Source organism: Phocoena phocoena, chromosome 3, assembly GCF_963924675.1.
Source record: "Phocoena phocoena chromosome 3, mPhoPho1.1, whole genome shotgun sequence".
NCBI lineage: Eukaryota > Metazoa > Chordata > Mammalia > Artiodactyla > Phocoenidae > Phocoena > Phocoena phocoena.
Genome location: NC_089221.1, coordinates 875,193 through 901,651, shown reverse-complemented (window position 1 = coordinate 901,651; position 26,459 = coordinate 875,193). Strand labels below are relative to the sequence as shown.

General features: G+C 63.6%; 1 protein-coding gene across 2 annotated transcripts; it reads left to right on the top strand.

Annotated features, from left to right (window-relative positions):
- The first annotated feature begins 5,730 nt into the window (after positions 1-5,730).
- Positions 5,731-25,491, top strand: TERT (telomerase reverse transcriptase). 2 transcript variants are annotated; one of them, XM_065874186.1, is made up of 16 exons: positions 5,731-5,949; positions 6,055-7,417; positions 11,197-11,392; positions 12,514-12,694; positions 13,561-13,740; positions 14,359-14,517; positions 17,123-17,218; positions 17,704-17,789; positions 18,553-18,666; positions 19,082-19,153; positions 20,852-21,040; positions 22,522-22,648; positions 23,239-23,300; positions 23,899-24,023; positions 24,771-24,908; positions 25,388-25,491. In XM_065874186.1, the coding sequence occupies exons 1-16, from the start codon at positions 5,731-5,733 to the stop codon at positions 25,489-25,491; spliced, it is 3,411 nt and encodes a 1,136-aa protein (XP_065730258.1). The 2 variants fall into 2 exon arrangements, with proteins under 2 accessions (XP_065730258.1, XP_065730259.1); XM_065874187.1 differs by lacking the exon at positions 20,852-21,040.
- The last annotated feature ends 968 nt before the right edge of the window (positions 25,492-26,459 follow it).

Below are 26,459 nucleotides of genomic sequence, written 5' to 3'. Positions count from 1 at the left end.
TCTCCGCTAAGATTGGTTCTGTCCTCCGTCCTTGCCGTCAGCCTCCGTGCCCCTCTGTGCTGGGAGCAGTGCTGTTTTCAGAGAGATCCGTGTTTCCGCGGTGCTAATTTTCTCGACGTTGGTACTCAGGTCACTTACTGAGTTGTTCACTATTCAGTCATCTGTATGGCTCCAGACGCTCTATTTGATTTTCTTTATTAAAGCTCCTGGTCTGTCTGAGGGGTCTTCTCCTCGGCCTGCTTTCCCGCCTCTGGGTTTGCGTAGAGGACGGGTCGGCACTGGGGGTGAATGTCCTTCGTGGCTGCAGAGTCTCTGCAGGCCTGATCCAGCTGCTTTGTTTTTGCTGGGGTCCACCTGCTCTCACTCACGGTACTTCGTCCTCCTGTGTGTCCAGAGGTTTTTGGTTGTGAGCTCGTTTGGTTAAGACCGATCTGTGGGAATCCCGAGGCCAGACGTGTGGGTGATTCCTTCCAGGAAGGGTTAGAGCTCGTGTCCCGTCTGCCGGGTCCCGGGCTCTGTGGGCAGAAACACCTTGAGACCCTCCGAGGCCCTGTGAGCTCAGGGTCCAGGGTGACGCGTCTGGGTTTTCTTCCAGGAGCCGTGGAAGGCTCTGGTGGGTGTGATACGCTCTCGCTCGGGCTTTTCTGAGATCATTCTGGCGCTTCCTGGTGGCCTGGAAGGAGCTAGAACCCAGCCAGCCCTCGGCCTGCTCCCCCCCGAGCTGCAGTTGCCCTGCATCCTGACCGCGGACTCGGTGTGTCTGTGAGGAAGACCCAGCACACTCAGAGCGAAGCTCGGACCCCGGCCTCTTTTCTCCCCCTCCCCCCTCGCTCTTGTGACGGGCGGGGCAGAGTGGCCCCATGGCTCACTGCTTCTCAGTGACCCTGGCGAGGACCCCCTCCGCTGAAGGGCTTTGTAGATGCCCCCCGCCCCGGCCCTGGGCCGTGCCCACTGGGGAACTGGGACACGGCTGGGCCGGGAGCGATTAAAGGGCTTAATTCTGTAAGTAAATTCCACCGTTCGGCATCCCAGTGGATAATTTTATCTTACCGCTTCCTTAAATTTCATCAAATAACTTTCAAGTGTGCAGAAAGCCAAAGGTGTGTGTATAACAGAAGCTGAACTGTGTTTGCCAAAGTGCGAGGACTAAATGCCCCATTTGGAGGGATTTTTAGTCCTAAGCACTTTTTATTGGTTTTCATAAGGCGGTTTAAGGTGTGAGAGAAAGTACACAAAGGCGTGGAAGCCGGTCAGACGGATCTGAGGCCAAGCTGCCGCGGGAGATCAAAGGCCTCGTGCACTGAGAAACTGGGGAAAGATGACTGTATTCCCCAGAGTCGCCGTCCGGGCAGGCAGCGAGCCTGTGGGCTGTGTCCCCGGGTCCCCCACCCAACTTGCTGCCTTTTCTCCTGGCTACACTGCGTCGCCCCAGCGCCAGCTGGGTGTGCAGCGGGCCACCGTCCTGGCTCTGCCCCAGATTCTTGGGGACTCTCGGGAAGCCGCCACGCGGACCTGCAGGGCGGGATGGTGATACCTGCCACCTCCTCCAGGGCCGCTATAGGAGCTGCTGTGTGGGAAGTCGCTTTGTGGATCGTAAAGTTCCACGAAAACAAAGACCGTTCTTCATGTTATTTACCTTTACCTCTGAGAATTAAACAACCGTTCCAGTAAACCTGAGGCAGGACAAACCTCCACAGAATAGGGGCATAAAACACCCAGTGCATGAGTCCGATCCTGGAGACCCACCCAGGCGCCTGACCCATGAACCCCATGAGGTAATAAAATGGTTGCTCTGAGCCCGCACGTTGGAACAACGGGATCCTTGGACTCAGAGAAACTGGGAGACGGGACAGGGGCCGAGGTCCTGGAGGGCAGCCCTCCACCCAGGGCGGCTCCCGCCTCCTGCCTGCGTGGTCCCTGCCGCCAGGACCGTCCTCCTCGTCCCCTGCTCCGTCCCCTCCCCAGCGGGCCCCTTGGCTCTCCCTCTGGTGCCGAGAGGAGGTCCGGCCCCTCTGCCCCTTTGCTTCTCCAGAAAACATTTCCTAAATGCTGGTCCCTAAGGCTGCCTCGGCGATGTTCCCCCCCGCCCCCCGACCCCTTGGTGTCCAGCACGAAGGGCAGTGCTCTGCCCATCATCTGCCTTCTCTGTTCCCTGAGCCAGACCCACCTCAGCCCGCGTGCAGCCCTGCTGTCGCATCAGCGCCCCCTCCCGGGTGTCTCTAGCGCTGCTGGAGTCCAGGCCTCTCAGGACCCGTCTGTCCCTGCAGGAAAAATCAGCGACACCACCAGGTGCAGGCGAGGGACCCTCTCATATGGCACTGGTTGGGATGCAAAACGGAAAACTAGACATATACTTAGGACGTGACCCAGCGACCGGACCCCTGGGCGCTTGTCCCCGAGCGACGAAAAGTCATGGGATTGTGTACATTACGTACAACAAACACCCTGTCTGCAGCCATTCATGGCGGCTGTATTTGTCACGGTTCCAAAGTGGGAAAAACGCAAATGCCCCTCGACAGGCCGCGTGGTTACATTAGCTGCCCATCCAGGCCTGGAATGCTGTTCCGGGATCAAAGGGGCAGACGACTGACACACACAGGAATTAATGCTGAGTGGAAAAGTCACCTTGAGGTGACGTGTAATATGGTCCCATTTATGTCAGTGTCTTGAAGGGACACGGTTCAGCACAGAGTAGGCGAGTGGTCACCAGGGGTCACGGTGTATGTGCGTGCGTGTAGGGGGAAACTCGGGGGCCCGGCCCGGAGGTGGCGGCCAGTTCTGTATCCTGATGGCAGTGCCGGGCACGCGAGTCTACACAGGTGACAAAATGACACCGCCTTCTACGCACACGCTGCACCAGGGTCAGTGTCCCGGTCCTGGCTTGGTGTCCACCGTGTCACAGGGGATTAGCCACCAGGGGCGCTGGGAGAGGAGCCCAGAGGCAGAGCCGCTGCCCTCGACCGGCTGCTCTGCTACATTGACTGTGGCAGGCAGAAGGACGCTCAAGGATGCCCCTTCCCAGGGGCTCTGAGGCCGGGACACGGCCCTGGACTAGCTGGACCCTGAGCCAATCGCAGGATCCTTGTCAGGGTCAGGGAGGGGGACGCAGCCACAGAGGCAGAGGTTGGGGTCAGAGAGCTTGGTGGGTCTGCAGGCCATCCCTCTTTTTCTCTCTCTCCCTCTTTCTCTCTCTCTCTCTCTCTCTCTCTCTGTCTCCCCCCCTCCCTCCCCCCCTCCCTCCCCCCCTCCCCTCCCCCTCCCCCCCCCTCCCCTCCCAGCATCTGGTCCTCAGGCCCCAGCACTGGGCTTGGGGCTGCGCCGCTGGACTGCTTTGTTTTTACCCCACTGTGTTCAGCAGTCTGCATGTGTCCCTACATCGCACTGCATCTGTTTCAGCCAGCAACCTCCTCGGCTGAGACCCTTCTGGGTCCTGGTGGTGCCGTCCCACATCTTGACTGCAGACCCGAGGGTGCCTGGGTCGGGCACGTGCATCAGGTGTGCCAGCCCGTGGGCATGGGGTGGTGCCAGACACGTCACTGTGGCCTGTCCCCCCTCCCTGGGCCGCCCTCCAGAGGCAGCCCTCCTGCGCCCGCGGGGCTGCGGTGTCCCGAGGCCAGTGGCAGCGAACGCAGGAGGGAACCGCTGCCCTCGGACAGCCCTGCTCGGGAACCAATGGCATAATCGTTTATTTAAACACTGGCCAGGGCTCCAGTCCTGCCCACTGGTTGGAGTCTCTGGGACCCTCTTTCCTCCCTTTGCTGGGCTTCTCCCTATTCACGCCTTGAGGTGACTCCTCGCAGACGGGGGGCGATGGTCCACTGCCAGCCCTGCAGGCCCCCCACCAGCTCCCCAAGAGCAGCCCCGGTGTCCAATCACTGCACACGCAGTAGGAAACCTCAGTCGGGCTACTGTGTAATTGGGGGGTGGGGGGCTCTGTTTGCCCCTTCAGTGACAAACGACACGTATTTGGCTCCTGGCACAGAATCCACTGTTTAGAAATTTCCAGGTATGAAGTGTGAAACCCATCCACTGCCTTCCAGAAGTTCTAGAATCGGATTTTGCTGTATTTTGTCATAAGCCAACAATATGAAATTTTTTCTGGGAACATCTTCATGTTTTATGGCGCAGTGACTTGAGACCACCCCTAGCTTTCCAGAGACGGATTAACCGCACGTGTAATAGTGCACAGAGTATCCAGGAGATGAACGATTTCCATTCTCTCTAGGAAAAGTTTCCTCACTCCAACATGGTATTCTTCACACTGCTTCTGTTTCTTCTTTAAAAAAAAAAAAATTTGTTTTCTATGCTGGTTTCTCCAGTTTCTAGTTGTTGGAAAAGAACAAATTCCCCAAAGCCGCCCCAAATCCTCTACTGGCAGAAACAGGCAAGTCTCAGTCCGGCGCTCACGCAGTGGACTTCCAGGAGAGCCACCCTTAGTCCCAAGGGTTACGAGCCGGGCAGACCAGAGCAAGCAGGATGAATGTGAGACGGCGTCGTCGACGGAGGGGTAGCGGAGGCCTGTTTACGCCATGAAGACGAGCAGTTTCTGACCACGCTTCTTAACGTTGTGAAGGGTTAACATTTGTTCAGCCGCTCAGTGTTTGCCAAACTCAGGTGCCTCGTCCCCGCAAGCCTCCCAAGACCCAGAAGCTTCCCATTTCTTACGACTCAACCTTGAACAACTGCAGCGTCTGGCTTTGGGTGGAATGTTCAGGGCGACTGCTCTGAACCGTCTGGCTCACATGACCAGCCGTTGTCAGAACGGTGCCCCAGGCCTGGGGAGGGTCTGCGGCTGGGCTGCAAGGCGGGGGCTCCTCCTATCCCTGGGGCTGCGAGCCTGGGGGCAGGCCCTTGACCTGTCCAGCCTCACCTTCCTCCTGGTGCTTGCGGAGGGAACGGCAGCTCTGGGCACGGAGGGAGGCCACGGGCAGGTGCCAGGAGCCTGCAGGTGGTGCCCCAGGGAGCCTGCGGCTCCACTTCTCCCCTTCCTTTGCCCAACCCATCAGGTGGGTGATTCATAGGGAACTGATTTGAGGATTTTTGTTTTTGGTGGAGATCACAGAAGAACTCAAAAAGAGAAACTACAGCCTGGGGTCAGGGAGACCGAGCCAGTGGGGGTAGGTGCCGCTGTTGCCTGCTGACCACTGCCCGCCGACCGCTGCCTGCTGACCACTGCCAGCCGCCGGAGCCGGGAAAGAGCTCCAGGAGCCCCACCGCGTACCGGTCCAGGTCCAGGGTGCTCCTGCTGCCTTGGCTTCCCCAGGCCCGCGGGGCAGGGGCGGTGGTCCATTCTCTTCTTTGCACATCATTACAAATTCGCTGCCATGAGCCCCTGCTGGACCCCAAAGCATCCCTCACTGCCCGGTCACGGCCCACGTGAGAAAGTAACACACCAGAAGGAGCTGCTCCGCGCGGGCGCAGAATGCACCAGGTCCCCCAGGGACCCCACGTTATGGTCCCCTCCCTCGGTACCATAGAGCCTGTCCTCTGTGCGACCCTCGCAAGACACCTGCGCCCTGGGAGGGGTCACGGCGTGTGGGTGGGGACACTGCGCGGAGCAGCTGCGCGGTCGGAGCAGGTTCTCGAGGCACCTGGGCGCAAACACCTCTGGGGCCACACCCGCGGCCCGCAGGGTGAACTAAGGGCGGGGCTGCAGGGCTCCCGCGACCCCGCCCCTTCCTCCTCCCGACCCCGCCCCTTCCTCCGCGCGGACCCCCCTTTGCTCCGACGATGCCGCGCGCGCCCAGGTGCCGGGCGGTGCGCGCCCTGCTGCGGGACCGCTACCGGCAGGTTCTGCCTCTGGCCACCTTCGTGCGGCGCCTGGGGCCCGAGGACCGGCGGCTCGTGCGGCGCGGGGACCCGGTGGCCTTCCGCGCGCTCGTGGCCCAGTGCCTCGTGTGCGTGCCCTGGGATGCGCAGCCGCCCCCTGCCGCCCCGTCCTTCCGCCAGGTGGGCTGCCTCCGGGGACTCCGGTCGGGCCCGCCGCGGTGGTGGTGGAGGGGGTGGGGAAGGACGTACCTGCGTCCCCAGCGACTCAGGAGCCCTCTCCCGCAGGTGTCCTGCCTGAAGGAGCTGGTGGCCAGGGTCGTGCAGAGGCTCTGTGAGCGCGGCGCGAGGAACGTGCTGGCCTTCGGCTTCGCGCTGCTGGACGGGGCCCGCGGCGGGCCGCCCGTGGCCTTCACGACCAGCGTGCGCAGCTACCTGCCCAACACGGTGACGGACACGCTGCGCGGCAGCGGCGCGTGGGGGCTGCTGCTGCGCCGCGTGGGCGATGACGTGCTCACCCACCTGCTGGCGCGCTGCGCACTCTACCTGCTGGTGCCCCCCAGCTGCGCCTACCAGGTGTGCGGGCCGCCGCTCTACGACCTCTGCACCGCCGCCGCGGCGCGGCCCACGCCACGCGCGGGCGGAACTCGGACTGGCCTCGGACTCACGCGCCAGGCCGGGAATGGCGGCGACGGGGAGGCGGGGGGACCCCGGGAGCTGCCGGCCAAGGGCGCGAGGCGGCGTCGGGGCGGCGTGGGGGGCCGTCCGCCTCCAGCCAAGAAGCCCAGGCATGGCCTGGAGCCCGAGCGTGGTACCGAAGGGCAGGCGCCCGGGGCCCACCTGGGCAGGGCGCCTGGGCGGAGCGACAGCGACCCCCGCGTGATGACACCTACCAGAGCCGCCGCGGAAGCCAAGTCTCAGGAGGGCAACGCGCCCAGGACCCGTCGCCCCTTCCCGCTGGTGGGCGGCGAGGGGGGTGTTCGCTCCCCATCCTGGCGGCCGTCACGTCCCCAGGGCGAGCCCGGTCCCCGAGCGTGGGCCGAGACCAAGCAGTTCCTCTACTGCTCGGGCAGCAGAGAACGGCTGCGCCGCTCCTTCCTGCTCTGCTCCCTGCCTCCCAGCCTGGCGGGGGCCCAGAGACTCGTGGAGACCATCTTTCTGGGCTCTAAGCCCCGGCCACCAGGGCTTCCGCGCAGGACGCGCCGCCTGCCCGCGCGCTACTGGCGGATGAGGCCCCTGTTTCGGGAGCTGCTTGAGAACCACGTGCGGTGCCCCTACGGCGCTCTTCTCAGGGCGCACTGCCCACTGCCGGCCCCCACCACCCCGGCGGGGTCAGGCGGTCAGGAGAGCCCTGGAGTGGGCGCCCGCTCCGGGGAGAGGCCGGCCGCCACCCCCGAGGCGGACGCGGGCTCGCGCCGCCTGGTCCAGCTCCTCCGTCAGCACAGCAGCCCCTGGCAGGTGTACGGCCTCCTGCGGGCCTGCCTTCACCGGCTGGTGCCCGCAGGCCTCTGGGGCTCCCGGCACAACGAGCGCCGCTTCTTGAGGAACGTGAAGAAGCTCCTCTCTCTGGGGAAGCACGGCAAGCTCTCGCCGCAGGAGCTGACCTGGAAGATGAAGGTGCAGGACTGCGCCTGGCTGCGCGGGCGCCCAGGTGAGGGACCCGACCTCGGGACCTCGAGTGCGGCAGGGCCTCCTCCGTACCTCGCTCGGGGGGCAGGGGCTTCTTGGTGGCTGTCGGGTGACTCCGAGTTCTCTGCCTCTGTCCCCCTCTCCCATCCAGTTTGCAGAAATCTCCGGACGTTCGTGGGCTCCGGCAGGTTCTGGGCGCTGGGGAGGGGCGGTGAGCAGGCGGGACACGTGGTCTGGGGCTGCGCCAACAGACGGAGGGCAACGGGAGGTCCTGTGGGCGTGTATGCGCGTCATTCATAACCCTTTCTGACGTCAAGGTTTATCGCCTTGGCGTGGTGCCCCGCTGATAGAAACGGGGGCTGGACCCGGAACCCCGTTTATGGGGTTGGGGGACGCGGCTCCTGGGCTCCCCGCTGGATCTGGTCAGACCACACGCGGATCCCGATGTGAGTTCCCATTGTGCCTCCGCTAGGTCGGGGCCAGGCAGGTGGGAGGAGTGAAAAGACCGTGTCCTTGAACAAGGCCCCAGCGTCACCAGAGGTCAGAGGGGACATCAGGACGCCGTCCGCCGTCTCAGGGCAGTGGGCAGCCTCTGTGGGCGCCGGCAGGACTTTTTCTGTGGAGCTGAGCCTGCCGTGTCCCTCCCACTGTGGTGTTCTGGGTTTGACATTGGGCTTCCTCCGGCCCAGCCACTGTCAGCCCCGCCTGGGTCAGCACCCTCCCTGCTCTCCCTGTGTTTGACCACCCCACGCTCCTGAGATGATCACGACTTCTAGGAGGAAGTCGTCTGTGAGAGCCAGGTTTGCCCCCCGCCTCCCCCGTGCATGTGACAGTCCCCGGGGTGGTGGCCTCAGGCAGCCGGGGCACACCCTTTCTGGCTCCCCAAGAGACCCCGGGGCAGGTGACGTGGACAGTCAGGGTAACCTTCAGCAACTTGGTTTAAAAAATTTTTTTAATTGTGAGAACGTAACATGAGACCTACCCTCCTAAACAACGCTGAGGTGGACAGCACGGTACTGCGCACTGTGTGCTCGGTGTCCCACAGCAGAGCTCCAGAAACTTTGCATCTTGCGTGACTTTTACACCCCCTGACAGCAGCTCCCTGCGCGTGGGACGCCGTGGATGAGTCTCCAGGAGGCGGGCTCGGGAGACCAGGCCCTCACCTGACGCCTCTGTGCTCGTGGGGCCCCAGCCTGCTTTGTGGAAGGAGGCTCTGAGTTCTGTGCTCTGGCCCCGATTTCAGATGGGGTCCCCGTGCCCCTCGAGCTGCAGGCACTGAGGAGGTGGTGTTTTCCTGGGCGACTGGGCCCTTGCTCACCTGAGCTGTGCCCCGGGCCGTTTGCTCCTTTCCATGGCCTCGGCCACGCCTTCTGCCCGCTGGCTGAATAAATGCTGCTCTGAGCTGCGGCTCTCCGAGGTCGCCTCTTCCACCCTCTCCTGCCGGAATGCTGCCCTTCCTCCGTGCCGGCCAGGCACTCCATCCACAGCACCAGCTTCCTCTGCCTCTGTTGAGGCCATTGTCGTGCCTGCCATGCTGCCCACGGATACCTGTCAGCTCCCTGATCCCCAGCCCCGGAGGCCAGACAACCGGGCTGTCCACATCTGGGGCTACGTGTCACTAGAGGCATCACCGGAAGGATTCCTGCTCGCTGCCTTAGCCTCTGGTTGGCCCATCCTGTCCGCCTACATCCGACCACGGTTGCTTTTCCTGAGCTGCGGGTGGGAGCGTTCCCCCCCCCCCCCCCCGCCCCTGAGCCCCGTGGACCTGAGGCGTGGCTCTGATGTCTCAGCGGGGTGTCGGCCTCTCTTAATCTCCCCACCTCTCTGCTCCTCAGTCACCTGCCGCCCCTCCGACTCCCTCCCCGGCTGTGCATTTCCCCAGCCCCGCAGTAGCTGCCCCGTGTTTCTATCGGCCGCTTTTCGGTGTTTTCTGTTTCTACTGTGATTGCTCCATTGATCTTGGAGTTATCTGGACGATTATTTTGTATTTTCCGGACGTGTGGCAGTTTTAAGTTGCCTTTTACTGTTGATTTCTGACTCAGCCACGTGCGGGCCGTAGGACCGCGGTGGCCTGGAGCCCGTGGAGACTGGCTTGGTCTCGTGTGTGGCGTTAGCACTAATGGTTCCCGTGTGTTTGCAGGCCGGGGTTGGTGCTGTGGTCACCACGCCGGGTGCCCTGCAAAACGTGTGTCCTTCCAGATGCCGCGATGCTGAGGGTACACGGCCCCAGGGGGTGGGTGTGTCCCTTCCTGCTTGCCCCGACGGTCTGCACGATGGGTTGTTAGCTGCCGGCACGTTTTAGACTTAATCTTCCCCATGAATGTTTAGTGGCTCTTTTTACCGTAAAGTGTGTTTACCTGCCTTCCCGTTGGTTAGTATTTCCTGCTTGTGTCATTTTTCATTATTTAGTTTTTATCCTCAACCTCTTCGTATCCTATGAGGATACGTGGTTTAAGTGTCTTAACGACAGCACTGAGCTGACTTTTTTTTTTTTTTTTTGCGCGGTACGCGGGCCTCTCACTGTTGTGGCCTCTCCCGTTGCGGAGCAGAGGCTCCGGACGCGCAGGCTCAGAGGCCATGGCTCACGGGCGCAGCCGCTCTGCGGCGTGTGGGATCTTCCTGGACCGGGGTACGAACCTGTGTCCCCTGCATCGGCAGGCGGACTCTCAACCGCTGTGCCACCAGGGAAGCCCTGAGCTGACGTTTTCCGTTTATTTTCAATCCATTCTGACAGTCTTTACCACTTACCGGGAGTAATTCTTTTTCATTTCCTGTGATGATAGGCGAACGTGGATGCGGTTTTCACCTTGCACTTTGGCCCCCTCTTCCGCGTTTTTATTCCTCGTTTCCTGACGTGCATTTTCTCACGTGGGCGTGCGTGCGTTGGGTTTGCTTCCAGCGTTAGCTTTGTATCCTCCACTTACCCTCTCTGGGTGGTTGGTTACCTTGGGAACCGTGTAAGGGCCTTGCGTGGTGGAACCGCATCACACTTGAGCTGTTCCGTCCACTAACCCAGTTGTGTCCCAAGTTAGATGCTGCTGGTACTGTTTCTACAGCCGATGTTTATGTAGCTTCATCCCCCCTTCTCGTCTCCTTGCTCACCGTTCATTGTCCTGCCCCAGACCTGCCTCTGGGGCCCCTTTCTTCTCCTCTGTGTTTCTTTCATGCCGGTTATGGGTGGTAAAGCCCTGGCTCTGTCCGCAGTGAGGCCCCCCTGGCAGCCTGGTGACAGCTCTCGAGATGCAGAGTAAAATGCAGAGGACCGCAGGGGAGCGCGCTCACCTTGGCCCGTGCCTGGGTCCGGAGCCCCGCGGCGTCGGGCGTCCCTCGGTGTGTGGCTGTCTGCTTGCCCGCGGTGTTCAGCCTGGAAAAGCCCAGGCGTTTCTGGCTCTTGCCACCCGGGGGCGATGCACTCCAGCCTCAACCGCAGGTCTCCCGTGCGGAGAGCAGTCTCTGCTTCCTCCAGCCTGTGTGTAAAGGGGACAGATGATGAGGTTCCACGTCATCGCCACCCAGTAGAAACGTAACGTGAGCTACATACAACATTTCAGATTTTCCGTAGCTCCAATAAGAAAGTGAAAAAGGAAAGGTGAAACTAACTTAAAGACATTTTTTATCAAAGCCCAGTGATCCAACATCGTCACTTTAACGTGCAATGGGGGAAGCGTCGTTGCTGAGATACCCGCGTTCTCCTCTGCCCGAGGCTCCGAGTCACGGCACGTGGGCCGCATGTGCAGCCGTCCAGGCCCGAGGGGCCGCTCAGGCAGCACGTGGGGTGAGCACCCGCCTCTCTCCTCCCAGGGGCTCGCTGCGTTCCGGCCGCCGAGCACCGTCTGCGCGAGGCCGTCCTGGCCAGGTTCCTGTGCTGGCTGATGGGTGCATACGTGGTCGAGGTGCTCAGGGCGTTCTTCTACGTCACGGAGACTACGTTCCAGAAGAACCGGCTCTTCTTCTTCCGGAAGCGCGTCTGGAGCCAGCTGCAGAGCGTCGGCATCAGGTACGGCCATCGGGAACCACGGCCTCTCCCTGCCCAGGGCTCCTTGCCCAGGTCCTCCAGGGACCCCGCCCTCGTCACGGACTCCTGCAAGCCCCTTCTTACCTGAAAGCCGGGGGCTTGGGCTGGATGGTCTGTGGGGTCTAGGAGTCTGTCTGGACTGAAACAGTACGGGCGGGCCGCTTACTTCCCCCTGGCACATGGGCCCGGTGCTGTTTAATCCGCACAGAACAGAGGATGACACAGATGACAGACCCGCCTATTTGACGCCGTGCAGTGGGGCGCGTCTGGGGCAGAGGCATTGCCGTGAAGCAGGCCTCCCGGGGGCTGAATGGCCGTGGGGCGGCCGTGAGATTGTCTCAGTTGCTCACTGACTGTCTTATGTCCATTTTGAAAGACTGGGAAGGTGTCAGCTGGACCGGGATCCAGCCAGGATGGATGGGGTGACAGCCAGAAAGACACGGGCTGGGCCTGCCGAGGCACCCGGTGTCAGAGGGCTTAGCCCTGCGTTAGGACGTCTGTGGAGGGAGCCGGCCGGGGTCCCTGAGCGCACGTGCTGGGGCCCGTGTCCTCCTGTGTCTGGTGGGGGGAGGCTCCGGACGCCTTTATCGTGGTCTTGAGTGAAGGCGCCCCATCTAAGTATTTCACGCCATGTGACCCAAAGTGGCCGTTTAGGCTGTCCCTGTGGGGCCCATGGGGCCCGACCCCTGCCTGGTGGGTGTTTGAATCCCACGATGGGCTGTGCTTGGGACCACGCTTCACCCCTGGGGCCGCCCAGGCCCTCCCTGTGGGTGCTTTTGGGGTAAAGGCTGAAGGTCACAGGTAACAAGGAGCTAGCAGGCCCATGGGGAGACATTTCTGTTCCTCAGGGGGCCACGCCGAGCACTCCCTGCCCGTTCTGTGTAGAGGAGGGCGGGCTCTCTGGCCCACGGGTCCCGGCCTACACCAGCCGGGGCTCTGTCCACCGGGAACTGGGTGTCCTGGCCCTGCCGAGGAGGGGCCTCCAGCTGACGCCCGGCCACGCCGCAAGTCTGGGGTGCTGGGCATGGGTTCTGCCGACTTCACGGGCACTGGTGGCTGCTATGCTTGCCCGCCCCGGCTTCCCACGGGCACCTCTGTTTCAGACAACACTTAGAGCGCGTGCAGCTCCGCGAGCTCTCCGAGGCAGATGTCAGGCGACTCCAGGAGGACAGGCCGGCTCTGCCGACGTCCAAGCTCCGCTTCGTCCCCAAGCCCAGCGGGCTGCGGCCCATCGTGAACATGGGCGACGTCGTGGGAGCCGGGAAGTCGCACAGAGACAGGAAGGTCACCGCTTGTGCCGCTTTTAGGCAAAGTGCATTTGAACCCCAGGCCTGGTGGTTGTAGTCAGAGTCTCGCGGGGCTGGCAGCCCCAGTGAGGCCGTGGAATGCTGGGGTGCCGTGGATGGGGGTTCCCGGGCCCAGAGAAGGAGCTCCCGGGAAGGCCAGTCCTGTGAGGTGCTGGATGGGCTCTGGAAACCCTCTGTGCCCCTGGCCCCTGGAATCCTCCGGGGGTGGGCACGGGGCAGAGGGACCATGTGATAGCTGTCACCAGCCTGCCAGGGTCCCGAGGACCCCCGTAGGACCTCACCCCCATGGTTAGCCCCCGTGACTGCTCTCCCCGCCACAGCACCTCTGCCTCGCCAGCAGCTCTGACCCCTTCCATGCGCCTCCCTGTAGGTGATTTGGGGGTGATTCTACCGTTAGTGAGAAAGAGAAGCTGTCGCTGCTGATGGGGGTTTGGTCCGTGAGCGAAGACAAAGTGCTCGCCCAGTGGGGCTGGGGTCCCCTAGGAGGTGGTGCCCCCCTCTCCGCTGGGGCTGGGGCCCCCCAGGAGGCAGCACCCCTCTTCGCTGGGTGGGGGGGGACCAGGTAAGTAGAGGGGACCAAGGGTGTAGCTACTTGCATTTTCCACACGTGGTGTCCGTGATCCCAGGACGGGTCCCTGGGGAGACCCTGGGGTCTGGGGTGGGCATGGTGGGGGGCAGCCATCTGGCCCTTCTGCGGTCCGAGGGAGGCGGGGTAGGCGGGGGTGGCAGCGGCGGCGGCACAGAGCGGGGGCCTGCCTCTCGTCCCTGGGAGCTGTCTGACCCCACATCCCCTTGGTCTGGGGCCCCTCTGGTGACATTGGTCGTCCTGGGCTGGGCCTGCAGGTCCAGCATCTTACCTCCCAGGTCAAGACCCTGTTCGCTGTGCTAAACTACGAGCGGCTGAGGCGCCCCGGTCTTCTGGGGGCCTCCGTGCTGGGCATGGACGACATTTACAGGGCCTGGCAGGCCTTCGTGCTGCCCCTGCGGGCGCGGGGCCCGGTGGCCCCGCTCTACTTCGTCAAGGTGGGCGCCCGATTCCCACCCCCACCAAGGGAACTGGCCCTGCAGGTGATCCCTCGCCTCAGGCCCCCGCCGGTGTGGGGAGTGGCCAGCCTTTTGCAGTCCCGTGTTTGCCAGAACGAGTCACCCCTTGGTGGAGCCGCGTCCACGTCCCACAGATTCTTCTGGGAGCGGGAGGGCAGGGAACCCCATCTCCATTTGGGGGTGTCTGGCTCCCAGGGGCGGAGGCTTTGTGCCTTCCCCTGTGGAGTGGACTCCGTGACTGCACCCCAACTCCACGGCAGCTCCTTCAGGGAAGGAGACACCTGCTCACAACCCAGCGCCGGGTGCCCTGGTCATCTGCCAGGGGCCTCCTGGTCATCAGCTTGCAGCTCAGAGAGAGGGGCGAAGACCCGCCCTGAGGGTGCTTAGAGTCCGGGGGATGTGGGTATCTCAGCGAGAGCCCCGTGGGGGGCGGGCGTGGGGGACGGGGACGGGACAGTGTGAGGGGGAGTCCAGGGTCTCTCCAGTCCCCTGGTGTACGATTCACCCCAGGGTTTGCTGACCGCAGGTCAGAACCAGCAGGACCGGGAACTCGGGGCCCAGGTGAGCGCGTCCTCAGGCACTTCGGTTCCCATGTAGGTGGACGTGGCGGGGGCGTACGACGCGCTCCCCCAGGACAGGCTGGCGGAGGTGATAGCCAACGTGATCCGGCCCCATGAGAACTTGTACTGCGTGCGCCAGTATGCCGTGGTCCAGAGGGCTGCCCGCGGACACGTGCGGAAGTCTTTCAAGAGACACGTAAGCCCCACCTGGGGTGTGTTCGGTGCTGGGGAGCGCGCTCTGCGGGAGGCGAGCGTTGGGTGGTGGGGGGCGTGGTCTGCGGGAGGGGCATGCGCCGTGGTGGTGGTGGTGGTGGTGGTGGGCGTGGGCGTGCCCCTCCTCCCCCCCACACCCCGCGCATGTGCACGCGCGGTCGTCCTCTTCGCTCTTGGTGTTCCCGTCGGTTACTGTCCTCCCGCTGCCCCTTCACAGCCGCGGGGCCCCGATTACACACCGGGCTGAGCCGAGAGGAGGGACCCTGGTGGCAGCAGAGCCACGCGTGTTTCCGTGGTGTCCCAGCGGCCACGCAGCAGGGCCGCGTGTGCTCCACGGGCGGGGAGGTGCCACAGGGCGCCTCGCCCGGGACTCCTGGGCCGCGCTGCTGTCCGTGTGGGCGCAGTGGGTCGAGGGTGGAAGGGCAGCCCCTCGCCGCAGCTGCCTGGGGCCTCCGGCCCAGGCAGGGCTGGGAGGGGACAAGGGCATTCGGTTGAGCCCGAGGCCATCAGGTGGGGGTTTTCCTAGCGCTTGTCGGGAGGGCTTTTGGATCACCTCCCCACCCCACCCCGGCCGAAACAGCGTGTGTACTGGAGGCGTGGGGGGGGGGGGGGAGTTCCCCCAGAAGTTCTTGGAAAAGGCGCGTGTGAAGACCCCAGCACAAGGCGCTGGTGAGCATGGTTTGCGAGTCCTGAGTGTGCGACGCAGGATCTTGGGTTTGTGGACAGGGATGACGTCTCCGCTTCACGGCCCAGAACAGCAGCGCCCGCGGGACTCCCTCCCGGCCCCGGGGGCACCTCTCCTACTCCGAGCACGGCGACATGCTCGCTTGTCTCTAACTCTGTAATGTGAAATCAGGGAAACTCTACCCTCCTGTCCGGTTTCCGCCGCGTCTGGGGTCCAGCCGCCCAGAGCAGTGTCTCCGTGTTCCGTCCGCGGTCGCCGTGCGCGGTGAGGTTTCGCCTTCCGCTGGGTGGGCGTTTGCCGATTCCTCTTTGGACGTGAGTGAGGCCGCTGCCAGCATCCCCGTGATGTGCTGTTTGGGAAACGAAGTCCTCGTTGCCGTGGGCGGATTCCAGGCTTGTGTAGTTTTAGGAGATGTTGCCCAAGAGGTTCCAGCGCGGCTGCAGGGGGGCCCTGGCGGCGGTATTGGCGGTACCGAGGGACCAGGGCTGCAGCTTGCAGCCCGGCCGCCCGGTGGGGCAGCGCAGTCCTGTCTGTGGGACTCGGTCTGGGGAGATCCGGTTCTGGGCCCCTTGTGTACCGGCCACGTAGTTGTGTCCTCTCATGGGGTGCCCATCCCATCTCCCCGGTGCTGCCAGGCTGTCTCCTTGGTCATCCATCTTAGGGGATCTTCCCACGTTCTGGGGACAAGTCCTTGGGCAGCTGTGGGCTCCCAGGCGCCTTCTTGGCCTGTCTCGCCTTTTCTTTTGCACGTGGAGATGCTTCTGTTTTGAGGGATCCAGCTTATCCTCAGCGTGGGGCTGAAGCCCTGTTGTGCTTGAGCGGCGCACCTGCCCGGCTACCTGACCCTGATGCTCCTTTAGAACGTGTCTCGTTAGAGCTGCGGCGTTCAGTCCAGGGTCTGTTCTGAGCCAATTTTTGCGCTGCTGCTTTAACGTGTTCCGTCTCTGCTGGAATCTGGGCATTTAGAGACCTGTGCTCTGGTTCACTCGCCTGCTCTTTTCTGTCTCTGATTTTAAGCCCATTTATGAAATTCTTAATTTTAGCCAGCCTGTTTCTCAGTTTTAGAAATCCATGTGAATTTTCTCACAGATTCCAGGGTTCTGGTTACATCCTCCATCTTTGTTTTCTTAGCAGTGTTATCTTGAGTGATTTTAAAATGCCAGAAACTCGATACCAGCTCGCCTGCAGGCAGGTTTCTGTCCCGTCTGTGTCTGCTGATTTGTGGGTGGTTTTGGTCACACAGGCCTATTCTATAGCTTTTGGAATTTTTTCCCCCGGTGTGCCAGACTTTGTAAATAGGGGTTTTAACGTAAGGGTTTTGCGAGCTTTTCTCCAGAGCGGGTGGTGTTTTCCTGGCAGTGGTGGAGCCGTGACCTTAGTTCGGCGGGGGTCCATTCTAGACAGTGTGGTGCCTGGTCTCCCTCACTTGGCCCTTCCCCAGTGTGGTCCCCTCGGAGGGGCTGGGCTCCCTCAGCCCCACTCGACGTGGCTCCGGGGGCGCCTGCCGCTGAGGGTGTTTTCTCTGCAGCCCCTCCGCCTGGGAACTGCCCCTCAGTCCCAGCTGCTTCGTGGCTCTGAACCCCAGCATCTTCAGCCTCAGAGCCCCCACTTTCTGCTCGGGCTCCACCTCCCACGGTGGATACAGGCCTTGGGGAGAAGTCGGGGTGAAGGTGGGATGCACCCTGAGGGCTGAGACCCCAGCCCGCCTGCATCCCGCCTCCCCAGCATCCCCAGGCGGCCGTGCTCTGCATCTCATCCCTGGTCGTAGCGGCCGTGGCGGGGGCACCACAGAAGCTGCAGGGCGGGGCCTCCCAGGCTCTGTTCCCCGTTCTGAGTGTGCCCTTGCTGTCGGGGCCAGGGAGGGGGGCGTCCGCTCGCCTCACCCCGCCTTCCCGGCCAGCAGGTGTCCACCTTCACGGACCTCCAGCCTTACATGCGACAGTTCGTGGAGCGCCTGCAGGCAGCGGGCTCACTGAGGGACGCCGTGGTCATCGAGCAGGTCAGTGCGGGTGTTTGCTCACTGCTGGGTCCGGGGCAGCCGTGCACACCCTCTGTGGCTGGCGGAGACTTGCAGCCGCCTCTGGCCACGTTTTCCCTCTTCTGGGCCTCACGCACCGTCTTGCCCGCGGCTCTTCTGAGATTTGCTGTACATCTTCGCTCGCAGTTTGGTCTCGAGGTCACGCGAAGGCGAGCCCCCTCCCTCTAGGAGGACAAGAGAGGGTTTGCCCCGTAGGCCCGCCTCGAGCTAGCCCATCGAGTGACCGTCGCCTTGTGTGAGCAGAGTGTCCCAAAGCCAGGTTTGCCAGCAGCGGGTCGGCCCTCGCGGTCCCCGTGCTTTGTGCACAATACTCTCGGGGCGACCCTGCCACGATGTGAGGTTCCCAGACACCAGACGCCTTCCTTTGGGTCCGGGGCCCCCACCGCGAGCCGTCCGGCTGGCCCAGGGCGGCATCCACGCTGGTGAACGCCTGCCTGCCTTCGCAGAGCTGCTCCCTGAACGAGGCCGGCGGCAGCCTCTTCAAGCTCTTCCTACGCCTGGTCCACAACCACGTGGTCAGGATCGGGGGCAGGTGAGTCCGGACCCCGCGGCTCCCCCTTACCGGCCGCGGACAGGCACTGCGGCCGTGCGGCCGGGTGACAGAGCAAGGCTCCCGCGGTTGTGGGAAGTCCTTGCGTTCAGAAGCCGGCAGATAACTTTTTTAACGTGTGTGGAGCCAAACCGGCCTGGGCGAGTGCCTGAGCGGGACCCCGTGTGCGACCGAGGAGAGCAGTGGCCCCGGGGGCTTCGGGCTCACAGCCACGGCCGTTAGAGGTCAGCCTGGGCCGCGGCGCCTTCTCGGAGGTCGTTAACCGTGGACCACGCTCAAGAAACTTTCTAGTTAAAGGGTGCATTTTCATTATTATTATATCCTCAGTAATTACAGCACTTAAAGATAATCACGTTAAAATATTAAAAAACACGTGCACCCTGGGGAGGCACACGTGCCAACTGCACAACGGGGCGAATTTTGGCAAAGGGAGCACGTCTGCACGTGCGTGTAAATGGCACCGGGTGGGAAGAGGACTTTCTCCACGGGAAGGGCCACGCCTGTGGCCCCTGGCTCCTCCCCAGGGGCACCGCCACCCACTGTGACCTTCGTGGAGAGGGGTCGTGCCACGTGTGACCGAGGCGTGGCAGGGCCTCGCGGGGGAGCGTGATAAATCTTGATTCACGTTCCCCCAGGCGGGTGCGGCGTGGGCACGCGTGTGCACGTACGTCCGTGCGTGTGTTTACGACATAAGCACGAGACCCACTGTGGCTGGCCCACCTTCTAACCACGTCCTGCCCCCCAGGTCCTACGTCCAGTGTCAGGGGGTCCCCCAGGGCTCCATTCTGTCCACCCTGCTCTGCAGCTTCTGCTACGGAGACATGGAGAACGCGCTCTTCCCCGGAATCCAGCGGGATGGGTATGGAACCCTCTGTGTTGGCGGGTGTTGCCTTGCTTGGGGCCTGTTTGTATTTTGGGTCCTGGATGTAGACCGGGCCTCACCCTTTCTTCTCATAACGGCGCACAGGAGGTGGTCAGCAGGCCTCAAGCGGGGAGTAAACGTGGCCTTCTGTGTGGCCGGGGCTTCGGACCAGCGCCAAGCTCGTGTGCTTCCGGCCCAATTGCAGGGCCCCTGCTCGGCCTCCACAGCTGGAGCCGAATCCCACAGAAGCCAGAGTCTTTGGTTAGATTCTTTGGAGAAGGTCACTTGATCCGTGTCCACGGAAACACAGACATGAAATTTTTCAGCGTTGGCTCCTGTGGGAGGACACTGCCTGTGGGCGTAAAGCAGTGCGTTCAGGGTCCCCCTCATCTCGGGGTCAATCCGTGTCCAGGGTTCTCCTGCGCTTCGTGGACGACTTCCTGCTGGTCACCCCTCACCTGCCACGAGCCAAAGCCTTCCTCAGGTAAGGGCCCCCACGCGTGTGTCTCTGCAGGCGCGTTTTGGCCCACGTACGACGGTGGGACCCGTGTGCGAACGTCCATGCTCCCCACACGTTGCATCTCTGGGGAGTGTCACGCGGTGTGGTCCCGCGGCTCTGAGAGCCCAGAGTGCCGTCAATTCCTCCTGTCGCTGGCGTGGCCGTCAGGACGCAGGTGCCACCGCAGGAGCTCAGGCAGCAGGGCTGGGTCTGCAGAGGCTCCTTGGAGGTTAGGCGCCCATGATGCGCTGGTGGTGGACGGAGCAGAGGCTGTGCGCTACGCACCACGGGGGACGGAAGAGGAAAGGCCTGCACGGCTCACCTGTGGCTTCCCCACGGAGAACGTCTGCGAGAGCGGGGAATTCAGATGTGTCAAGAAGGAGGGGTTACCAGGCATGGGGATTGCATGGGTTTGGTGCCCAAAGCAAACCCGGCACCTGGGACCCTTTGGGCTGCGGCCACAGTGCCCCATCCGTCCCGGGAGTCTGGGGGCTTGTTTCAAAGCGTGGTTTTCCGAGGGAGGAGAAAGTTCAAAACTGAGCCCTCAAGGCGTCCCCGAGCCTGACACTTCGGTCACTTTGGTCGTTGGGCTGCCTTTGGAGAAACCCACCTGGACAGCAACCACGTATCCCGTGTCTGCCTGCGGGGTACCCCAGGCTTGAAGCCTGTAGAGTCCGCCCGCTGTGATGTTCTGGGGCTCCCTATGGCAGCCCCAGCACAGGACACTGCAAATGTAAACCCGTGTTGCACGCGGGTCCGCATGGGCACCGGCCACAGTTGGAGAGCTCAGTGGCCACACGTGTCCAGTGGCCACCAGAGGGGACAGCGCAGAGGTCGTCGCCTCTGTCATGGGAAGTTCTGGGAGCGGCGCTGCTCTGTGGTCGTTGGGCTGGGCAGGGAGGTAGCTCTGAGCGTGTCCGTAGGGTCCCACCAGGGGGCGCAGCAGACAGGCACACGTCCAGGAGACTTGCTGCAAAGGAGCTGGCTCGCGTGATGGTGGGGCTGGCTGGGCAGGTTTGAAACCCGGGGGCAGGTGGCAGGAAGGGCAGGTGCTGGGGCTGCAGTCCGTGGGCGACCCCCGCAGTCAGGACACCCCCGTTTGGCTCTCAGGGCCCTTCCCCGATGGGTGAGCCCGCCCCACTCTGGGAAGTGTCCTCCTTTAAAGCCGGCTGGTTGCAGGTGTCAGCCCCACCTACAGACCCCCTGGTCTTAACGCAGACTCGAGTGTGCACACCTGGGGACCTCAGCCTCGCCAGGTGGACCCATCGGCTGGCCGTCACAAAGAGGACCCATCCCTTGGACTCTGCCTGCCCTCCGAGCCCCGTGTCTCCTGGGTCCCAGCCGACCCGTCAGCTCAGTCGCCCACCTGTCTTACCTGGAGGGCCATCCCGGCGTGCGCGCGTCCTTCAGGACTGGCTCTTGGGGCTTCCGTGCTCCCCTTCCCCGCTGCCTGCCTCTGCCCTTGCTGGCCTGTCCACCCTGACCTCTAATCGTTGGCACTTGTTTGCCCAGAAGCCTGGAGGCCAGAGCAGGGCTGTGTCCGGCCTTCCTCGCGGGCTCATGGTCCCAGCCCTCCAGTCCCCGCCCGCCTCGCTGGGCTGTTAGGTGACGTTGACCTGTGCCTCCGAGACCCGCGGGTGGCGTCCCCTCTGCCCGGTGGCTGACGTGGCCCCCCTGCTGCAGGACCCTGGTCCACGGTGTGCCCGAGTATGGCTGCCTGGCGAACCTGCAGAAGACGGTGGTGAACTTCCCCGTGGAGGACAGTGGCCTGGGTGGCGCGGCCCCCCTGCAGCTGCCGGCGCACTGCCTGTTCCCCTGGTGCGGCTTGCTGCTGGACACCCGCACCCTGGAGGTGCGCTGTGACCACTCCAGGTGAGCTCTGCCGCCGCGCAGCTCTGTGCGTCCTCCCGCGTGGCAGGGCCCAAAGCCCCAGGGGGGTCAGAGGCCAGCGGTGGGCACTAGGGGATGGACTCTTTGGGGGAGCCGTTTTCTGGGCGCTTTTTGGTTTTTTGGCTGTGTCGGGTCTTGGTTGCGGCAGGCGGGATCTTTCGTTGCGGCGTGCACGCTTCTCTAGTTGTGGTGTGCGAGTTTTTCTCTCTCTAGTTGTGGCGTACGGGCTCCAGGGCACGTGGGCTCCGTAGTTTGCGGCATGCGGGCTCTCTCGTCGAGGCGCGCGAGCTCAGTAGTTGCGGCGCACGGGCTTAGTTGCCCCGCAGCATGTGGGATCTTAGTTCCCCAACCAGGGATCGAACCTGCGTCCCCTGCATTGAAAGGCAGATTCTTTACCACTGGACCACCAGGGTTTTTGATAAAAGGAAATCACGTGGCAGACTCTGGGCGTTTTTGATAAAAGGAAATCACGTGGCAGACTCAGGGGCACAGCGTGTTCCGCCGGGAAGCGTGTGGATCTGAACCAGAGCTTCCAGGACCTGCCAGACAAGGGTCCCCGTGGTCTCACTGGGCACCAGGATTCGTGGTCACCTCTGGCCCGTCGGGGAGCAGGGCTGCCGTGCATGTGGCCTGCTCTGTACACAGAGTCTTGGGTCCCTGCCTCGGTCAGCTCAGGCTGCCGCAGAAAACACCACGGACATTTCCGTTCTCTCGGTCCTGGAGGCTGGAAGCTGAGGTCCAGGTGTCGCAGGCCGGTTTCTCCTGGGGCCTCTCCTGTGAGTGCGTGTGGACGCATCTGCTCCCCAAGGCCTCACAGGGTCACCCTCTGTGTTCAGCCCCTCGGTGTCTCTTCTTGGGGCACCAGTCCCATGGGATTAGGGCCCCACCTTTATGATTCCATTTTGCCTTAATCACCGTCTTAAAGGCCTTATCCCCAGACAGTCTCAGGAGTCGGGGCTTCAACCTGTGAGTTTGGGGGATGCAGTTCGGCCCCTGAGAGCCCGTCCCCCCACCTCCCCCCACACTGAGCCTGAGAGCACGCAGCCCAACCTCAGGCTTTGCAGAGAGACTTGCGATGCACGTGGACACAGGAACCTGTGCATTTTCATGAATAAAAAGTGCAGGTGTCAAGACGGTGGTGGACGGGCGTGCCCCGTCCTGCGCTGGTAACGCGATTCTGCTGGAGCCCTCAGGGTTGCACTTGGTCCTCTTTCTGGGGTGCTCCCGGGAAGACGCAGGTGCAGACGCTTTCCATGCTCCCGCCGCCCCCTCTCATGTCCGGGCACCGACCACACCGGTCAGTCATGAACTGTCCACCAGGTTGTCTGGCTCCCCGTGAAGCCGTGACCGTTTGGGGGACAGGCGCCCATTCCGGCCCAGCGCAGCTGATGGGCTGGACGTGTGTGGCGGTCAGAATGTGAAGTGGACACACGTGTTTCCACGAACCCCGCGCTGTCTCGCAGTTACGCCGGGACCTCGATCAGAGCGAGTCTCACCTTCAAGCAGGGCTTCAAGCCTGGGAGGAACATGCGTCGCAAACTCCTGGCGGTCCTGCGGCTGAAGTGCCACGGGCTCCTCCTGGACCTGCAGGTGTGCGGGTTGCCCGTGGGCGGCTGGGGCTGCGGAGCGCAGAGGGCAGCTGCATCGCCTGAAGGTCCGCGCGCGCTTCGTAGATCCTGGGGGCGCACGTGTGTCTGTTCCTGTGTGCGGGCGCGTGCACGTGTGTGGGGGCACATCAGGCATCACATACACGTGCACTCTCGAGTTTACGTGTGTGTGAACGAGTGTGCGCCTGTGAGTATGTGCAGGTGTGTAGTGTGGGTGAGTGTGCGTGTGTGTGTCCAGGGCCCTCACCCTGCCGCGTGGCTGCCCCGCCATCTTCGCCCAGGCCCCTCCTCACAGGCTGTAGGGCCCAGGACCGCCGTGGCCTCAGCGCTGGAGCCGCGGGGCCCAGGCCGTCGTCCAGCCAGGCTGGGCTCTCCCCGTTGTCCTTCCCGCAGGCCTGACTCCACCGCAGCTGCTGAGGGGCCCCAGTGAGGACCTGGCGGGTTTCATGGGAGAGACTGATGGGTTCTTACCGAGATGGTCCTTTTTTTCGTTCCGTTTGACGGGGCAATAAAGCAAAAGATAAACTCAAACACCAGAGGTATCGCCAACATTGCTTTTTCTTATGACTCCAGGTGAACAGTCTTGAGACAGTTTTCACAAATGTTTACAAGATATTCCTGCTGCAGGCCTACAGGTGGGTCCACGGGTGGCTGCTCCACGAGGGAGGCGACGGCCCCGCCCTGGGGAGCGCGCTGCCCCCGGGTCCGTGAGGAAGCAGCGTGTGCGTCTCCGCGGCGGACACCGCCTCTCCGCGGAGCCCTCGGCAGCTCTGGAGGCGCTGCTCCCGGGCACCAGACGGTGCTGGGAGGCCCGAGCGGCCTGGGGCGGCCCGAGTCCCCGCGGCGGGAGGGGCTGGCGGGAGGAGGGTGGCCGCGGGGCAGGGGCAGGTAGGCGAGCAGAGGGCCAGTCAGTGCACAGGAGGCGTGTGTGGTCCCGAACCCTCAGGCGCCCCCAGAAGGGACGGCGGGATGCAGCTCCCGATCATTCCAGCCCCTCTTCCGGAACGTTCCCTGCCCTTGGGTGGCTCTGCGGCCCCCCTCCAAGAACCAGGGCCGGGCAGGTGATCGTGGAGTCCGCTGCTTGTCCATCCTGGGGAGGTGGACCCCGTCCTTCACTCACCGCGCCGGCTGGCCTCGGGGACCCAGAGCCAGGCTTGCCGCCCGTGGTCTCCAGGGAGCCCTGCCCCGGGCAGCCTGGGGAGGCTGGGCCCCTGACAGAGCTGACATCCCCAGGTTCCACGCGTGTGTGCTGCAGCTCCCGTTTAATCAGCCAGTCGGGAGGAACCCCTCGTTTTTCCTCCGGGTCATCTCTGACACCTCGTCCCGCTGCCACGCCCTCCTGAGAGCCAGGAACGCAGGTGTGCACAGGCGACCAGGGCACGGCTGGCGGGCCGAGGGGTCATGCCCACGCGCTCCGTCCTGTGCCCGTCCCGGGTCCCTCGTGTCCCGCGGCACCTGCCTCTCCAGCGGAGATGGGGCATCGGGGCGCCTTTAACCTGCTAGCAGCTCGCCGCCCTCTGCCACGTGACTGGAGAGTGACGTGGCGCTTGGGGGCCAGCTGGTGGCCCTCCTCCCCTGGGGCTCTGGGCGCCTGCATCAGTCCAGGCCAGGGTCTGCAGGAGGCCCTGGGCCACCCCTGCCCACCTCAGTGAGGGGCACCCACGGCAGCCGTGCGCCCGCCCGCTTTGGGTTCACCGCCCCTTGGCCCGGCCTCCTCGGGGGCGTCCCCACCTGAACGCTCCCGCTGCAGCCCCTGTGTCTGCACCTCCGACCTCGTCCTGGGCATTCCCGATCTGTCTGAGGTTCAGGCCGTGCGTGTCTCTGAGGTCCTGGGTGTAACGGACTTTGCTCTTCGTCACGTCTGTTTGTGGAGGTTTCTTGGAGAAGTTGAAGAAAACGTCTCCGTTTTCAGAATTCCTTGGTGCTCGTGTCGGGCGGCCCCTGAAATGAAGTGGCCAGTCTCCCCCCCCCCCCCGCCGCCCCCAAGTCCTCACTCATGCCATCAGCCTGGAGGGACCCCCGGCAGGAGGGCACCGTCTGGGGCCCCTGGTATCCCCAGGGAGGAACGCTGTGGCGGGGCCTCAGCCTCTCCTCGTGTCCCCCAGGGATGTCACTGGGGGCCAAGGGCGCCTCCGGCCCGTTTCCTTCCGAGGCCGCGCAGTGGCTCTGCCTGCACGCCTTTCTGCTCAAGCTAGCTCGTCACCGCGTCACCTACAGCTGTCTTCTGGGGGCGCTGCGGACAGGTAGGCGCGGGTGGAGTGCCAGGCGCCCCTTCGTGAGGTGCGGGCCCTGCCCTCCGGTGCTGGGGTCCCTCCGTGCCTGAGGGGCAGGTGGGCGGGTCTCAAGCCCCCAGGTGAGGGGTACGGGTGCCCCGAGGGTTATAGGCTCCCTCCCTCGTCCAGGGGCCTGGCATGACCACCCGGGTCTCGCCACCTCTCCACCCCGCCCCAGGTCCTCGTCCTCCGTCTCCCCTGCAGCCCCCCACCTGTGTGTCCTTCCTCGCACCCCTGACCCAGATCCCCCTCGGGCCTCTGCCGGACAGTCCCCATGCCCCCGGCAGGGGTGGGGTGCTTGCCCCCTCCTGAGGTGCCCGCCCCAAGCCCGCCTGCACACAGGGTGCTTGGCAGTGTAAGTGCCTGTGGGCCCCGGGGAAGGGCGGTCTCTGGTTTCTCCGGGGCGTAGGTGGGGGTTTGGTGGCCTGACTTCAGTCGCTGCCTTGTAGCCAGAGCCCGACTGTGCCGGCGGCTCCCGAGGGCCACTCTGGCCGCCCTGGAGGCAGCAGCCGACCCGGCCCTGACCGCAGACTTTAAGACCATCTTGGACTGACGGCAGCCCTGCTCACAGACTGGGCTGGGCTGGGCTCTGGAGCCTGGTGGGAGGGGGCAGCCCTCAAGTCCTCAGGGAAGCAGGGCCCGCGCGCCGTGGCCTTCCCGTGACCACCGGGAAGCGGCAGGTGGGAGAGCCGGGCATCGGGCGTCAGGCGTCTGGGCAGGGCTGGGGGGCCCTTTGTCGCCCCCTTCCCCTCGCTGCAGGGGCTGCCCCGGTCTGGAGCGATGGCATATGTGTCCCCGAGGGCACGGGGCGGCACGTGGGGCTGAGTGGTGGGCGTGGGCTCCTTCCTGCTGACCTGTGCAGTCAGTGCCCAGCCCAGCCGTTCACACCCACCTCGGGAGCAGTGCCTGCCCCGGGTGCCTCTGCCGGCTGCATCCGTGGTTCACGCCCCGTGGCGCTTTCCCCAGAAGCGAAGGGCCCAGTCAGCTGTTTGAGGCCCGGTTCCACCCGGCCCCGCCCCTGCTTCCGACCCCGCCTGTCCTTAAGCTCTGCACCCGCCCGCGCCCCCATCTCTGGGCCCTCCCCGCTGGTGCCCTCTCAGCACATGGCCCAGGTCGTCCTGATTGCACTCCTGCACCACCTCCTGCCCCCCCGCCCTGTCGCCCCAGTGAAAGGAGCCTTTGCTGATTGGTTTCACAGCTTACAACTGTTCTGTGAGTTTGTATTAAAACACGTACTAGTGAGGACTGTGTTCTGTAATTACAAACACGTGCACCTGTTGGGGTGCGAGATCCACGTGGGTTCTCGGCCTGGCGGGGGTCGGAGGGGGCTTCCTGGTGGGGGGGATGTGGAGGGAGGGGCGGGTGGCTCAGAGAGGGCGCTCCCATGGGGCCCGGCCCAGCACCCCCCACTGCTGCAGCCAGCTCTGGCCAAGCTCCATGGACACGTGGGAGAGGACAGACGGGAAAGGTCTGAGGTCCAGGACATCGGGATTCCTCCTGAGCATGTTTCTCCTCTGCCCG